Source organism: Alligator mississippiensis, chromosome 9 (assembly GCF_030867095.1).
Source record: "Alligator mississippiensis isolate rAllMis1 chromosome 9, rAllMis1, whole genome shotgun sequence".
Taxonomy (NCBI): domain Eukaryota; kingdom Metazoa; phylum Chordata; order Crocodylia; family Alligatoridae; genus Alligator; species Alligator mississippiensis.
Window position 1 is genome coordinate 23,714,018 of NC_081832.1, and position 17,052 is coordinate 23,731,069.

Here is a 17,052-nt window from a genome sequence, read left to right on the forward strand (position 1 = left end):
ATATAACCCACTTAAAGTCCGACCTAAGGGCCCAGCCATGCTGTCAGTATGACTGGGTGTTTGCAATCAGTATAGGATCTGAATCCTATCACTGGGTCTTCCCCAAAAGGATGTCTCCATGCTGTGGGAATGTCAGGCTCACCTCTAGTCTGGAACAAACAATAAAGTTTTACTCGAACCTTCTCCCCAGAGCTGGATGCTCCTAGAATTTTTCTTCCAAAATTGCTCAGCTCACACCCTAGGTTCTGCTTTTCTCTCTAAAGAGTGCTTTTCCCATTTCATTTGTAACTAGGTGGAGTGATGAGGATGGTAATGTCTGCCACACTGAGCCAAAAAAAAAAAACAAGTTAAACCTTTCCTGCCATGACCTGCTATGAGGGTGGGCTGTTTGAGGGACACAATACCAGCCTGCTATACTGATTACAAAAAACAGAGTTGAGTTGTGTTAATACAGCAGCTGTTTTTTCACACTGTCACTATATTTGGACACCTGTTCCAAGCACATCCATGACAGAGCCTTGAGCCAGCCCTCAGTGTCTTAGTATTTGGTAGTCTTACAGTATGATCCCTTTTTGTTCTGTAAAATGTTACTAATACTTTTCCTGACTGCTTCCATTGAACCTCTCTGAACTCCAGGTGTTCGCTGCCTTCTCTCAGATATAATACCAGAAATTGCTCATTACCCTTCATTTCTAAAATCAGAGGAACTCTCCTGCCACAGTCCAGCCCCTCGCAGGCAAATGCAAGAGCCAGCAGTTAGTAGTGACTAGTAGATTTATCCTATATAGGAGATGTTCTGCTTTTTATGCTCACTGGGTTTTTTTTCTCCCCACCATATCCTTTCTTATCACTGCAGCAAATCAAAGGCTGGTGTTCTGCGTCAGCTGATTAATGACTCCCAGTCCTTCCCTTCTGGTCTCCATATTCCACCGTTCTCCATGGAGAGTGGACACTCTGCTAGCCAGGTCCTTGTTATGGGACCTGACGACTACATTGTTGCTGTTGTGAGGTAAAGGTTTTATTTTTCAGTGTGGATTGTTATAGACAAGAGAGAGCAGAGAAAAAAAGTTAATTCAATGTGGGGGATGCAGGAATGAGTTTAATAATGATGGGATCCAGAGCCCATTATCTTTAACTCACTAATTTGATTTAGATCACTCCTGGATGCAAGTCATTATCATCTGGTGGCTGTCCAGTTGCCCATGTGAAATACATTGGTGGTCCCAGTCTAGCCTCTGATGGAAGGATGTTCACAAATTTTTCCCTCTAGTTTCTGTTCTTGACAGAGTCCTAGGATTGACTAGGATACAGAGATTGAAATACCCCATCACCTCCAAGTCATTCCATCAGCACTTGGCAGGGCAGGGCAGAGTAGAAGTTTGCATCACTGCTACCCACACTGTACCTGTTCCACAAATTACAGAAAGCTTCCTTCTCCAAGGTTATTAGAGGGCATCTTTCACCAACATTAAAAATCTACTCAAAATCCTTTACCAAACCAAGGTGAACAGAGGAATCTGGGCTGGGACTGTGACAATAGGAGGCCTGGAGTGACAGGAATCATTGGAAAGGCAGTTACAAGGTTTCTTCATATTTTTCAGTTCCCTGAACCGTCCATTTGGGAGTGGAATAATAACCCCCTCTGGAATTCTACTGAACAGTCAGATGTTGGACTTTTCCTGGCTGAATAAGACATCCAATCACTCCTCTCTCAGCCCGGTAATAAATTACCGAAAGAAGTCTTGGTCTGAATTCTTTTGGTTTTAACTACTTTAATTCTGAAATTACTTCCATAAGGAGGCTGTTTATGTCTTATGAATAACCCAAATTGAACGCCCTGATTGCTGCTTATCATTCCACACCATGTACTATAGAAATAGGATATACAGTTGAGAAGGTTATTTGTATGTGTGATCTGTCCACATATAATTTGTTATCGTACTACAAGGAGACCCTAGAGTGTAGCATAGCCGCTCTGGGGAAAGTATGCTTTTCCTAGAGACTGGTCATAAACTGAATGACAATACTTGTCTGTTGAATGAAGTTAAAGTTTGTGTTTGCAAATTATTATTCTGTAGGATGAAATAGTGGCAGACAGTGGGAGAAAAAACCTGAAGTTTCAGACAGAGAGCCTTATTGGCCACTGCTGGTCATTTCTTTGCTAAATTGCATTTTTGCCACACATTTTTAAACAGTTGACACTGTCCACTCCAGAAGTAGCTGCATTGTATTAGTGAGTGCTGTAACTTCTGTATACAGTTTACAAAAGGTTTTGGATGCCTTGAAATGAAAGGTATTAGATAATGCCAAATACTGGGTGCATCTACATGTGCAATTAACGTGAAGCAATAAACTCTGGAGTGGTTTGAGGTGGAGTAAACTGCTCCCGGTTGCAACATCTACACATATGCCTGGGATAGCAGCAATTTGAGCTGGGATGGAGCAGGCCCCTGGCTGGCTGGGCTGACTGGGTGCAATTTATATCCATGGTTGGTGTTTTGGTGCAGTAAATTATTCACTGTAAGATAGTACTGCCCGGGACAGCACTATCTCACAGCGGAGTTAATTAGTTTATTGCGCTGTAATACTGGTGCAGGTGTAGACAGTGATGCTTTACTACAGAGCTAATTAATCCACTCCACTATAAAGCGCACGTGTAGATGCACCCACTATTACTATAGCAGTGTGAATAGCGTAATCATGAGCCAGCAATATTAGGATGTCTTACTCAAATTAAAAGAGAAGCAAGTTAACATGAGCAATTTAGGGATCTGGCAAATCTTTGTTCTGAACACTGTGATAGTTCAGGTGTGTATTTAATTCACCTGCAGAGGAATCTCATTCAGCCGGGGAAAAGACCTCTATCCTTCTTACTGCCCACTGTTGTTCGACCAGCAGAAGGGATGTGTGGGACTTATCTCTGCGTGGGAGCTAACAATGGAGACAAAGCCTTGAGCAGCATCACTCAGGTCCGTTTTGAGCACTACTTTTCAGCACGTTTTGAACCACTTGGCACTAGGAATGACTAAACTAGCCTTCCCTTGTATCTCCATGCTGGTCTTTATATTCACTTTCCTGGAGGTTTCTTATACCAACATGCCTCATTGCAGAAGAAACGTGAAATAACTGGTTCCTGGTTTGGGGATGAAGGATTAAAAATACCTAATTGTGCAACAGCCCACAGAGAATGAAGTCCTCCAGTAAAACATAGGCAGTGGTGTAAGGTAGAAGGTGAGTTTCACCTCAAATGATAGCCCTAGTTAAGTTGTGTTTGAGCTAAATGAGCAGGTCTGTTAAACTAAAGGAAGCAGCAGGCTCATAAACCTCAGATGATCTAGCCACTGGAAGGCAATAAAAACCTGCATTGTATTAAGTCACATAAAACTTCCCTGCCTTGTTGTGTGCCTTACAATCTGACTTGGAAGACCAGTTCCTAGGGTAGATAAGAAATCTGTTTCCCCCATTCTATCCTCGTCCTCAATCCTTAGCCTTTCTGCTCTAGCTGCCAACAAAAATGCCAACCAGTGTCATCAGCACAGTAAAAAATTTCATGTGCTGCCAGACATTCTGGATGGATCCAATCTGTGGTCCAGAGGTTATCAGATCAGTCTCCTGAACCACCCAGTCCTATACAACTGGATATATAAGTTAAAGATATATTTGCTGCAGTTTCTCCATTCTGTTAACCTCACATACTCTGCCTATAAATGTGGGGAGGCAGAAACTTAGCAAACCTCATAAATCTTTTGTGCCCTTCCACAGTGTATTCATAGCTCATCTGCTTAAAGACCGTGAGAAAAATAGAACCTTTGTATTTTGAGGACTGTGGGAACACTGAAGCTGAATGTTGAGTGTTATACCTAACAGTACATTTTAGCACAGGGGTGCCCAACCTTTAGCCCATGGGCCAAATGTGGCTCTCAGAGCCATCGTATCTGGCCTGCAGGGCTCCCAATAGGCCTGGAAATTTGGTGGCAGGGGAGCAGTGGCCATTTAATATGGCTATCCTCCCCACCCCACCAAATTCCCAAACCTTAAACCTCACATGGCCAGTCGGAACCAGGCATGCCGTGCCCTCTTCCTCTCTCCTCCCCCTCATGAGGCTGGGTTGGGGCCAAGTTGCACCCCCTCCCTCTTGATTCTGGTTCATGGTGGGGCCATGCCTTCTCCTCTGGGGTGGGTTGGGGCTGGGCCATTCCCCCTTCCCCCCACAGGGCCAAGTTGGGACCAGGCCATGTCCCCTTCCCCCCCACTTCTTCCTGCAGAACTGGGTCAAGCTCCTTTCCCCTGCAGGCAGTGGCAGATTTACCATGAAATAAACCATGTGGTGGCACAGGGCCCCCAAAATGCAGGACAAATCTGACAAATAACTGAACTTAATAAGCGGTGCAAGTCGTGAAGCGGTTCCAGCTTTCTGTATTGTGAAATTCTTCTGCAAACTGCTCTAAACGTGGTTATTTGAAGTAGTCTAGCAAAGTATTTGCTTTGCAATTTTTTCTCTGTCTCCAATGTCCTTTTTTTGGATGGGTCCCGGGGTGGGGAATGAAGCTGCGCACAGGGCCCGACTAACTCTAAATCCAACACTGCCTGCAGGGCCACATTAAGGCCAGCCTGTCTCATGCCCCTTCCCCACATGGCTGGATGGTGCCCTCTGTGTGCACCAGATTGGAATCACTGGCCAGATCCAATCCATGGACAGACTAGGCACTGCCCATCTGGCTTGCTGGGGAAAAAGATTGAGCATCATTGTTTTAACACATTCCTTTTTGAAATCCTCCACATGTGAGCTTTCTCAAATAGCACCTTACAGTTTATAATCTATAATGAGATGGAGTCCTTGTCAATGGTGTGATTGTATATGCAACAGGATAGGATTATTAAAAAGGGGCATAACTACATTTGGTTTTGAGTTACTTTACCTCACTGAAGGCATTAGTCAGAGGAAAATTAAAGGTGCCCAGTTGCCCATATTGTTGCTTTATTTGATTTAATTGGAACTATAAAGACCCATTTGATTCTGAAAATTGCTCCCTTATAGTTCTCTTTATAAAGAGCCTCTGAAAATATTCATGTAATGAGAAGTCAGTCATTCTTAACCTTTTTAGATTCAAGGCGTTATACTCAAGGCCTCCCTCTCAAAGTTTAGTTCTTTGCTTTTACTTGTTTGTTGATTAGGGAAAAGTAATAGAGCATTTGTTCTGTTGCAAAGAATTCAGAAACATCATAGGTCAGAATGTTTTTTACACTATAGATTCCTCTTTGAAACCTCTGGGTTTATCTGGAAAATCTCATGTAAATGTTTGTGCAGATAAAGGTGCTACCATTGTGTACCACCCCTTAGTGCCCTTAAAAAGATCTCACAACACCCCAGGGTGCCACAGAACCCTTGCTGAGAATCACTACAATAAGTGCTCCTATCTGCAAGTGTAAAAATGAACAGTTACCCATTTTGTATGAACAAATGCAGATTGGTGTTTGCCTGTGCGAGGTATTACATTTGAAAATGTTAGTGTCACAAATGAGTAACTTGCTTTAGAACTGTATTCCTTAGAGCTTTAACCAAGTTATTAATATCTGTGTCTCTCCTGGTGTAGGTTTTAGTGAATGTTTTAACATTTAACAAGAATTTGAGTGAGAGTTTGTCACTGGGTCGCTTGTACCCACAACTTCAGTCCAACATCTTGCAAGTTGACAGTAAGTATGGGGAACAGCATTTATGTTGGTTGACTCCATGTCTACTTTATCAAAAAAGAGAGAGCATTTTCAAAGGGGGATAGCAGGCTACTCTAGTCATCTCAGATATACCTCTTCATCCTCATCAGTTCTCCATTTTCACATGACCAAACTATAGGTCTTCCATTTTTTTTCAGTCATGTCTCATAAACTATTGAGTCCTCAATAACTGTCTTGTTCTTTTTTAGAAATATATCCAGTGTAGTGATAGCCTGTATCTGGGGGTTCCAAATGAATATGGCAAGACTTCGATTATGTCTTGAATCTGTCTGTTGTTTAAGGCAGCCTGTGCCGCCTTATTCTGCAGTGCTTCTCTTTCCTAGAACTAGTTATACGCTGTGCCCCTCCCCAGACACTTTCACTTTCCTTTCCCTGGCCTCTCTGTAACTCCACCCAGCTGGAAAACACACAACAGTATTTTTTTGATTCTAAAATGTCTCAATCCTTCTGCTAGCCTAAAAGCAGTGTGTTCAAATCATACTTTTTACTGAGTTTCGTGTTGTTTTATTTTTTTTTCTTGAAACTGTACTCCTAAAAACATACTAATTACACAATAATATTAGTCCTTGTTAAAGAAAATGTTAGCCCTCAGGATTTAATACAAGGGTGAGCAAAACATGGCCTGTGGGCCGGATCTGGTCTGCAAAGGGGCTTTGTCTGGCCTGCAGTGGGTCCCTTGGTCCTGCCTGGCCCAGGCACCATCCGACAATGGCACATCCTGCTGCCTCTTGGGCATGCAGTGGGACTGTGAAGGTTCTGTGGTGGGACTGCCTTTCTAGGCAGCTCAGGCAGTGGCACTTACTTTCAGCTGCCGCTGCTGCTGGCCCCAGCCTCATAGTATCGGTGGGGACCTGAGCACACAGCCCCGACCCAGCCTGTCCTGCACCTGTTCTGGACTTGCCCGCCTAGGTTGAGCAACAGCAGCAGCAGTGGCGGCCAGGAAGAAACATTTGCTCAGCATGTGGGAAAAGTGGCCCCTCCCTCTCGCTGCTGCCAGGCCTTTCCTGCTGCAGCTGCCCGGAGCCCGTGCTGGGCTGCTCTGCATCTGTTCTGCACTGCCACCACTGCCCCACTGGGCTTCCTGGAGGTGGCAGTGACAGCAGCAGAGACACAGGGCAGCCTGGCCTGGGCTCCAAGCAGCTGCAGCAGGGGGGGCCCCAGCAGTGGCGAGGGGGAGGGGCCACTTTTCCCCCATGCTGAGCAACAGTTTCTGCCCAGCTGACACTGCTGCTGCTGCTGCTCAGGTTGGGCAGGCGAGTCCAGAGCAGGCACAGGGTGTATTGAGGTGGGCTGGGTCGGGGCGGTGTGTGTGGGCCCCACCTGGTACCACAGGCCGGAGGCCAGTGGCAGCCAGAAGGAGCCGTTGCCACCTGGGCTGCCTAGAAAGGCAGTCCAGCCACAGAGCCTCTCCAGACCCACTCTGTGTCTAGCAGGCAACAGGAAGCAGCATGGGTGGGCGGTGCAGAGCAGGCATGGGGTGGACTGGGATCGGGGCTGTGCGCATAGGTTCTGGCTGGTCTGCTCCTGCTGGGGTGAGTCTGGAGCAGTCATGGAGCAGGGCTAGGGCTGCACATTGTCGACAATGGCGGGGAGGCTCTGCAGGGTGTGCAGCCTCCAGGCTGTAGTGGGGTGGGGGCGGGTGCTGACTGGCTCAAGGTGGTACACGTGGAGGAGGGAGCCTCCCATACACATCCCATCATACCCACAAACCCTACAACCACACCTTCCCCCACACAAAATCACATACCCCACAAACATCACACCCAACCACATCCCCCCACAAATCCCACACCCCCCTCACCCTTCCCCACATGCACCCCCAACACACACACACCTGTGCACCTCTGGGGGTAGCCCCATTCCCTGCTATGTGCCTACACTCCACCACATACATGCATCCCATCCCCCACATACACACTCCCAGCCATCCGCACACCCCCTAACAAACCCCATACCCACCCCTTCCCCCTGCAATATACAAGAATAAGACTTCATTTTGAGCTATTATGCAATCACCTCTATATACACGATGCAAATGCTCACAAATCAGAACAAAAATATTTTTTAATAAAATTTAAAATACATTATTATAGATGTTTGATTTATAGTATATATATATATATATATATATATATATATATATATATATTTTTTTTTTTTTTGGTTCCAAGATGGCAACCCCCTTTCCCAAAAGGAGTACTTCTGGCAAGAAGGGGAGGGACTTCCAGTGGCAAAAGTCAGGAGTTAGGGGGCAGGATTTCTGGTCCCAAGATGGTGACCAGGAGTGGGGCACTGGTCAAGGGGCGGGGCTACCCTTGTGACCCTCAACAGCTCACCAAAACTCATTAAGCGGCCTTCCAGCTGAAATAACTGCCTGCCTCAATTTAATAGAATAGCTTGAAAATGTAACCTGAAGGCTCAGAAACAAGAAGGCAAAATCCCCCCACATCTCATCACTTTTCACATCTTGAACAGTGATTTTTGGCACTCTTGGTTTTGATAATACTGTATACCTTTACCTGGAAAACTCTCACACTCGCTCTCACACTCTCATTGTAATTACCATAGCATTTTTCACTTCTCTGTTTAGTTTGTCATGTCATAGACCAGATTACAGCCCCCTTTTGTTCTTTGAGATACCTCTCTACTATTTACACAAAAATAGTAAAACACATGAAAAGGCCAAATAAAAAAAAACCCACCAGGAGAAAGGAGAAAAACTGGCCAGGTTGATATCGAGAGGAAATGATGTTAAGTGGAAGGTGCAAAGATATTTTACTGTAACTTACAGCATCAGTAGTTTGAGCAAGTTGTTTTATTAATATTTGTCTGCCTTGACTATCAATACTGTGTGTGTGTGTCTATCTCTGCTCTACAAACAGATTAAAAAAATAAATACCAATTATCCCTGCCTTTCCTTCACATCTTTAAATGATCTTTAAAAATTCCTCTTTTCCCTACCTCCCAACTCAATGCTGCTCCTTAAGTGTGGGACACTTACAGGCAATTTCATTGGTACAGCAGATGCCAAAAGATTTAAGGGAAAATTTTATAATGAATGAAATCATAGTTTCAATTAAAATAAGCACTTCTTAAATCTTTACAGGTGAATTTCCTCAAGAAGATATTGAATTCCTTGAAGCCAGGGGTCATCATGTAGATAAAGTCAAAGTAGTCTCTCTGGTTCATGGAGCCAGGAGAACCAACAATTTCATCATTGGAGTGAAAGACCCAAGAAGTGTGGATGCTGCAGGAGCCACGATATTATAGTGACTTCCAGATGGTGTGTTCATGAACACAGCTTTAAACAAACAAACAAATTATGTGCATGTTCTGAAATGACCCCTTTTTCTTCCCCCAGTGTGGAACAAGCAGTATTTTCTGTGGGTTTCTGCATTGCTGAAGAGACTGTCCTCGTTCCCCACCCCAAACAATGCAAGAGGCTGGTAAAGCCTCAAGAAAGCCCTTTGACATTTTTAACCAAACACTTTGAGTTGTAGTAACCTGGATGGCAGTCAAAGGAATGCAGGGAATATACATTTCTTTTGGCAGCGCCCTATTAATGATTTCAGCCATTTCAAATTCCAACCTTAAACATTTTAATTTAACTGGCAGAAATATTAGCAAAAGACATGATGAGACCAAAATATTTTGTGCCAAACAGATGGTTGCTGCTGATACATCAGTCTTCAGTATAGTACATCAGTCTTCAATGTATATAATACAAACTGATATACTGGTTTTAGGCAGTCATACCTGGATTTCCATAGGGATTTCTTTAATATTCCACATGGATCAGCTGATTTTTACCAGCATATGTATTCCTATATAGTTTCCATTCATGCTTTTCCCATATGATTCTTTTACCCTAAATATTTGGAATACATTCACTGAAAAGATTCCAAACTTCGTTGAGTTGGACTGCATTTTCACTGGCAGCATGGGGCTAGGTATTCACTACTGATGTCCCCACAACAGCTACATGAGGGGTAGTCGCAGGGCAAGTTGTTATGCAGAAAGAATTTGGGTACCTTCTGGTGTTTTTTTTTAATACTGCCTCATTAAAGCCTGCTCTGAAAACATTAAGGAATCCCGTGCTTCCATGCACATCAGATTTCATAGAACTATTTCAAATTAGTGCTTTGATACTATTATGAGGGATATATTAGAAAAACATGCAATATATAGAGAAGACTTAAAGCAAGAACAACTTAGATATTTTTAAAGTCCCAAATGTTCAATGCAGAATGAAGAATTCTGCATTTATCATGTCAAATAAAAATGGAAAAATAATAAAAAGCATGATCACTGCACAGTGTCATTCTGATCAGCATTTGTATATCTCCTTTTCTTTTCACCAGTAAGTTATATAGAGAAATCCAGCACTTTACCGTTTTAGAGGGTTATTTTAAATTATTTTTTCATTGTTACACAACCTAAATTGTATTGGTTTCCTTTCTGATGTTAATGTATCTATGAGCCACTGTACATATTATATATGTATGTCTGCTTATGATTGTCTTGGAATTTTATTTGATGCTTATGAAGAGAATTCCAGTTTTTGTCCTGTATGAGGGACCAAGGATCTGGAGTCTTGTGAATAGTGATGTGTTTCTAATGTACCTTTTATAGCTCAAATGCAACTTGACGTGGAAAGCATGTAGTATCCTCCTAAGGGGATCAATGAACTAACACAGATTATCAAATGAATATTTTTTGCACTTATTTAGCATTTGTTAGCTGAGGATCTCAAAACATTTTACAAACTTTAACTATTGAATTCAAACATTGTAGGGAAGAGATATTACAGAGTTCATTTTTATACACCACTATAAAGCAGCTACCTGTAAGGTGGCTTTGTAGCAGACGTGAGACCTTGGATATGTATTAGGTCTTAACTGACTCAGTAGCTCAGTTGTTATGCTTGTTCATCCAGGAAAAAAAGGAAGTGCTATAGTAGGGGCAGCATGTGTTTCTTGTGGAAATCCACTGGGGGCAGAGACGCACTTTATGTCAAAGGGAAAATCCCTGGGGTGTGGGGAAAGAACATCCATTTTACTTCTTCTAATGCAGCTATTAGTTTGGATTAATGCCAAAAGTTAGAACATGCTCATAAAACTATAGATGCTTTGGAGCAGACTTCTTAGGATGTAATGTACCAGGCAAGGTAGGGAGGCACTTTTGTGTACTGAACCTCACCACTTAAAATTTGGGATTTTTCTAGTATAAAAAACAGCAATGTTTTGTCCTCCTGTGTATGGAGGTTTAGTGACCAACTGTGAAATAAATCTAGTGATTGTTTATAATCCCAAAGTGAGATTTCAGTGACATTTTTTTTCTCATGTTTTGAAGGTTAAGCATGGGCTTAAGTGCTCTCCTGGATCAAGGACTGTATTGGGAAAGAGAAAAAATGCAAAGAAACAGAGATGGCAGTTACATTAGGAATAACCTTTATCAGCTTTTGATCTTGAATGCCCAATCAATTAATTAATGGTTTCCTGAAGAGATTCAATACAGCTAATGAGCAATGTGTGAATGGCTTTAAATGCAGCAGTTTGTTTGAAATCTTGCTTGTGTCAAGCACAGACTGTTCTGTTTAAAACTCTAAAGAAAATACAAAGGTGAATGACAACAAGATAATTCTAGATTTGTAATAATGATTTTGTTTAATCCTGCATTCCCTCCTCTGTTCTGGGAGGCCTGTTTGCCTTCTTCCTTCCCACCATTACAAACAGTGAATGGATGTAATTATAATCTCACATTAGTATAAAATGTTAATAACTTCACTGTAATCAGTGACTTGTAGTAAATTATAATAAATTTAAAGGAGACCAGACCACACTCAGTAGTTTTTCAATGTGGCTGCCAACACCTATTTAGTGAACTATGAATTGTTGGACTGACATGAAGAAATCAGAAGCAAGGCTCATTTTCTGTATTAAAGAATAAAGCTTTTAGTTACCTTCTTGGAAATGGGATTCTACAAATTTCTGATAGTTCATTTTAACAGAGTTCCCCTGGAAAGACTTGATCCCAAGGATTACCTAGAACTGAAGAAAAATTATCAGCTCACCTTTCATCTGCATCAGTAATATGCAAATGTAACTCCATTGACTTCAGTAGAATTTACATTAATTTAAGAGGAGGAGGGTTGATTGAGTTTTTTAAGCATAACTGTATAAAACTCATATCCCCATTATGGCTGATAAAATTATATCACAAAGCTGAAATGGTGAGGGCTTTTTTTTTTTTTTAAACACCATAGTAGGAGATGGTGTTGTAATGGGTAAATGTTTGCTTTATAAGAAAGTTCTTCCATACTTCAGCCAAGTGCTTTTGAAAGTTATAAGCTAGAAAAAAAAAGAGAATCCTGGCAAGGAAGGACAATTTTCAGAAGGGTCAGCCATATTTAATGGTCCTTCAGAAAAGAAAGTAAGTCTGTATATGGAACAGATGAGATGGTTTCAATAGTTCTCCAACAATAAGATGGCCAAAGAAGAGCCATCCAGTGTTCACAGCTTGTGAAAAGGAGATGATCCTCTCAAGGGTGAACCTACTTTGGAGGGAAAAAGTTCCTGAAGGCAATAGCTTATTGAGGGCAGTAGTTCTTCAAGTTAACTTGAAGAAAATATTGAACTAGCGACAATCCCTCAGCACAGCATACACCTCCCCTAAGAAGGGATCACATTCCCCCAGCTAAAAGAAAACTGTAGAAGGACAATCACTATATGTGTAATTTAAACCTTACCTACCATTCTGGTATCCAAACTCTTGTTCTCTCCTTCCTTACCACATTCCTTCTTTTATCCTAGAAAAAAGTATGAGAGGATTATAAGGAAAGATCATTAAAATCTCAACAAAATATGTCTTCCCCATTTCCTTCCCCACATATGATAAAGTGAACATGTAGAGATTCTAGATTAGGAATCACTTAGTTCATTTTAAGAGGGGCAGGGAGAAATTAAGTTCTGATAATGGAATCCTTATATAATATTTAATTTTGGAAAATCTAAAATTGGTCATGTGTATGAGCATAAAAGTACCACATTTGCTATATAGCATCATTTTTATTTGGAAATACAGACATAAGAAAATGCATTGTAATCATAACTGTGACTGTCTTGAAATCAATTGTAGCTGTGCATTTTTTCACATAAAGTGAAAAAGACTGAAATACAGTTTTCTTTTTTCTATTACCAGCTTGTGAGGTACCAGTTTCATTCTTTACAGTATTTTTTTTTTTGACAGACTCCATTGTCTTGTTAAACATTATTCATATTACAGTAGTTTCTAGAAGTCCAAAACAAGACCAGAACCTAGTTGTACCTGAGCTGTAGGTACAGGCTGTATGAGACAATTCCTGTCTTAAAGACTTTATATTTAAGCACATTTTATACTTAAGCACACTTTATAAAATGGGCCTTCAAGGAAGCCTCCGACCCAAACACCCCCAGTTCAGATGAAATTTAAATTCTCATTTTGTTGCTCAATTAAACCAAACAAGTTTGTTGGAAAGGTTAATGTATGTGCATTTCTCAGCCTCTCATAACTTTTATATCTGTTGTACACTTGTTTTCATTGTACAAAAAGTTGATCAGCAGAAAATACCTTACTGAAGAGAGTGTTCTTAATTTTTTTCAAAAACATGTTTATTCTTTTCTTATAAATAGGTGAAAAAACCTTTTCTAGGACTATTCCTGATTTCCCCTTCCCACACAAGCTACATATTACTGGAGATGTTCTGAAAAGTGTTGAGTCTGAATGTGATCTCATGTACACCTTGGGTGAAGCAGAAGAAACTTCACTGAAAGCATTGATCCAAACTGCTCAGTGAAGGAGCTTTAGGCCATTTTTGCATTTCTTTGTATTTAGCATCCATTTGACTCAAATTGGAACACTGAAATTCTGCTATTGGAGGAAAGAACAGCAACATCCACTTGCTGCTTTTGCTGAGGTAATCCTCATTTGATAGGTTTACAGACATAAACGAGCTGTTTGTACTTTACCATGTTAAATATAGCTGGTCCAGGACAAGCGGTTCTATTTGTCCACACCAACCTTGTTGAACTATTTTGAGGAGCCTTTCACTGCGGTCTCACAAGCATTAGTGCTACGTGTGCATCTGTCCACAATACCCAAGCCACTGTAGAGGTGGCCTGTCTGGGCACATTTAGGCCAGGAACAGAGGGTTGTCATGCGTGAAGTGACTGAAGGTCCCTTTTCTGCTCTTCACAATATTTCTTCCCTCCATTACACTATACTAGAATATGTCTTTTAGTCTCCTACAATGCTGCGGATTCCAGCTCTATATGACAGCTGGTGCTGCTGAACCACATTTGGTTCACTGGCTGCAAATATTGATCTCAACCCTTCTCCCTGCTACCCGCCAGGTCATCAGACAGATACTGGCAGCCAGAGATAATACTTGATTTGCCAACTGGAGATGCCCTCTAAAAGTCCTCCAGTATTAGAGATTTCCTAATTGTATCAGCCTTTTCAACTCTGATGTCCCTTCAGTTGTAAGTACTGGTGAGTACCTCCCTTCTCAACATGTCACAAATTGGAGCTTATCATTCCACCTACCATCAGACACAGAGCTGACTTGTCTATATATGGAAGGCTTTCAGACCCTCTCATGAAGTTAAAGCACCCACATGATTAAAGCAAATGTATCTAGTAAGGTCCTGCTAAGTATCATTCCTTTGGTTAAGATCTCCAGCTGAAATATAAGGTATACTTATAAGCCTTTGTGCTGATCAAAACAAATGTTGAGCTTCAAAAAGATTTCAACTAAGACACAAGGATGACAGAACACAGTAGAAAACACAGAGAAGGCAGTATTTTTAGAGTTATTCTGATATAAGGCATTTAATTTCTAAACCACTGTTGTGGGGGACAGCCTTCCAAGGTGGGATGACTTTATGGGCTAGGTGGCGTAAGTCAGGCTTTTAGGGGTTAGAATGTGAAGAGAAAGGGATGTAAGTGCATTGATTGGGAAGTGGTAGGGGCAGCATGGAAGAAGGCATAATAATAGGTGTGGTAGAAGAATTATCCTCAGACCCTAATACATGTTGTTTAAATTTCAGTTTTGCCGGATTTTCACAGTATTTAATTCAATTAATATTTAAACTATCTGGACAGGTAGGAAATGAAATAAACTAGAGCACAGGGAACTGCATTTCTTACAAAAAAGATTTCACGCAAACAAGTGCTCACTGGTTCAAAAATTAAAGAGGACTAAAGCTCTCCTCCTTGTCTCAGTGTGTAAGTGACACTCTACCTCACTTCTGCTGAGATGTCAGAGGGACTGTGCATGGAAAGTAGCAGTGAAGAGAAGGCTTTCTTCATTCTTCAACAGGCTTAAAGGCAAAGGCTTGCACTTAAAATGATCATCATCCTAGAGGACGAGGAAGAAAGAAACAGGAACTAAAGGCATAACTGAATATATACAAACTCCAATGAAAGGCACCAAGACTGCAGTTCCATGAAGAACATACCTAAAGAAAGGGTGTTGATTTAGTCTATAAATATATCTTTGAGTTTTGGTTGTCTAATAGTCGAATAATCTCCATACATACCCTATGTGAAATCATTCCTTCTAAAATTTCCTAGTCTAAACTGTTGGGATCACATGGCAGCAGTTTTGTAATTGGAGTTGGGACTTAGGCTCTAGCTATCTATGTACAAAGGCCTTCCCTAAAAAGGATTTTACATACAGTATATGTATATAGCAATTTAATTAAAGTTGACATTGGTTGATAAGTGGTGTATTTTTTTCACATCTATATACAAATGATCAGACTGTCTGGTAATTATTAGATTTATTTGTTATTTACTTTGTGCAGTAAGTTGCAGAAAGCCAGTTTCACTGCTTTCCTAGACCTGTTATCTAAGATTTACCCTGCTGAACTTTGTTCCAGAAGACTGGCCACATAAAGCATCCTTGAAGTTAGGAAGGTTATTTATGTGACTAGACCTAAGCTTGTGCATGTTTGCAGGGCTGAGGCCTTTGTTTTTTTCCAAATACAATATTTAGAACTTTGATTATTTCAGTAGTCTTAATGTATAACTACAATATATTTATTTTCACTACCACCACGGAAAGATGGCCTTGTGATTAAAGGACTGGCAAACAGAAGACTGAACTGCTGTTCCCAGTGCCACAGATTTCCTGTGTTACCTTAGCATTGCTCGTTTTAACAACTTTATAGGACCAGCATGTAAAATCCTATGGCTGCTCATCTTTTAAGCCATTTTCAGGTGGACTTCCATGCTATTTCAGACAGGTGCAATAACCTGCCTGCACAAAACATCTTGTAAGACTGGAGCCTTACTAATTAACTGTGCGTATGTGCACAGTTAAAACCCCTCCACTCCACTATGTCTGACTGCCTCAGGTTACCCTGCTGTAAGACAGAGATGTGATAAAGGAATAATTTACTGATATTTATAAAGCAGATTGAGACTCTAGCTTTGAAAGTGCTGTAGGTATCAAGCTGTGCCACCTACTATTTTTCTACAAAGGCCCCATTTTCCTTCTACAGCTTTATCCAGGCAGTGACTTTGGATTGCAGAGCTGGATAGAAATAGCAACACAAATCACCAGAAGCTAGGCAAGCTTCAGCGGTCTGGATTGGGGGTGTAGAGCGACTGGTCCAAAGGTGGGGGAACAGTTTAGCCTGTGGTGTCACAGAGACACACCAGTCATGGATTAATAAGACGTTGTGCTGGGGGCCACGAAGGTTCAGCAGCCGTGGGGCATGACTCGAGCCTGGTTCCTGGGCGCAAGGCCTCGGGTTTCACTGCAGGTGCGCTGGGGGGCAGGAGGACTTCAGCCCCTGAGCTTCCCCGCCTGACAAGGGAGGGTGCGTGCGCGGGGTCGCTGTTCTCGAGCTCCACGCTGGAAGGCCGGGGATGTGCGCGGGGCCGTACGAGGCCGGTGGCGGGGAGCCGCCCGCACAGTCGGGGCGCCGCGCGCGGCAGGCCGGCAGGCCCGTCCCCGGGGCCGCGGGCGGGGCGGGGCGGGGCTCGGGCGAGCGGCCTCCCCGGGCGCGCTGGGCGGCAGGCGCGGCGGTGGCGTGTCCCGGCCCGTCACGTGGTGCCGAGGGCGGAGCCGCGGCGGCTGCGGGCGCGTCCTGGGCGCTGGGCAGGCACCGAACCGACCCCGGCCCGGCGCGGCCCGGCGGAGCGGGGCCCAACACGGGCCTCGGCTCGCGGCAGCCGCGCGGAGCGGGCCCGCGGCGGCGCCCCAAGGTCAGGGCAGGGCAGGGCAGGGCAGGGCAGGGCGGGGAGGGGCTGAGCCGGGCCGGGCCGGGCCGG

At 42.8% G+C, this 17,052-nt stretch overlaps 2 protein-coding genes and 1 long non-coding RNA gene across 5 annotated transcripts in view; 2 read left to right on the plus strand and 1 right to left on the minus strand.

Moving 5' to 3' along the window:
* GGT7 (gamma-glutamyltransferase 7) overlaps positions 1-12,929 on the plus strand; it is a 73,214-nt gene extending 60,285 nt beyond the window's left edge. For both annotated transcript variants that reach the window (XM_006266635.3, XM_019484668.2), the window contains 5 exons: positions 857-1,009; positions 1,602-1,719; positions 2,832-2,969; positions 5,595-5,694; positions 8,840-12,929. In XM_006266635.3, the coding sequence (XP_006266697.1) occupies positions 857-1,009; positions 1,602-1,719; positions 2,832-2,969; positions 5,595-5,694; positions 8,840-9,003 (673 nt within the window). In that variant the 3' untranslated portion in view covers positions 9,004-12,929. The remainder of the gene's footprint in view (positions 1-856; positions 1,010-1,601; positions 1,720-2,831; positions 2,970-5,594; positions 5,695-8,839) is intronic.
* A 2,083-nt stretch (positions 12,930-15,012) lies between these two features.
* Positions 15,013-16,737, minus strand: LOC109282500 (uncharacterized). Its single transcript, XR_002089501.2, has 2 exons — positions 16,243-16,737; positions 15,013-15,130 (listed from the first exon to the last, which is right to left on the minus strand). It is a non-coding gene; the product is annotated as an uncharacterized LOC109282500 (long non-coding RNA).
* Positions 16,738-16,876: 139 nt separating this feature from the next.
* NCOA6 (nuclear receptor coactivator 6) overlaps positions 16,877-17,052 on the plus strand; it is an 88,985-nt gene continuing 88,809 nt past the window's right edge. Inside the window, exon 1 of one of the 2 annotated variants that reach the window (XM_059733242.1) lies at positions 16,877-16,986. The gene's annotated coding sequence lies outside the window, so the exon portion shown is untranslated. The remainder of the gene's footprint in view (positions 16,987-17,052) is intronic. The other variant, XM_059733241.1, reaches the window with a different exon arrangement.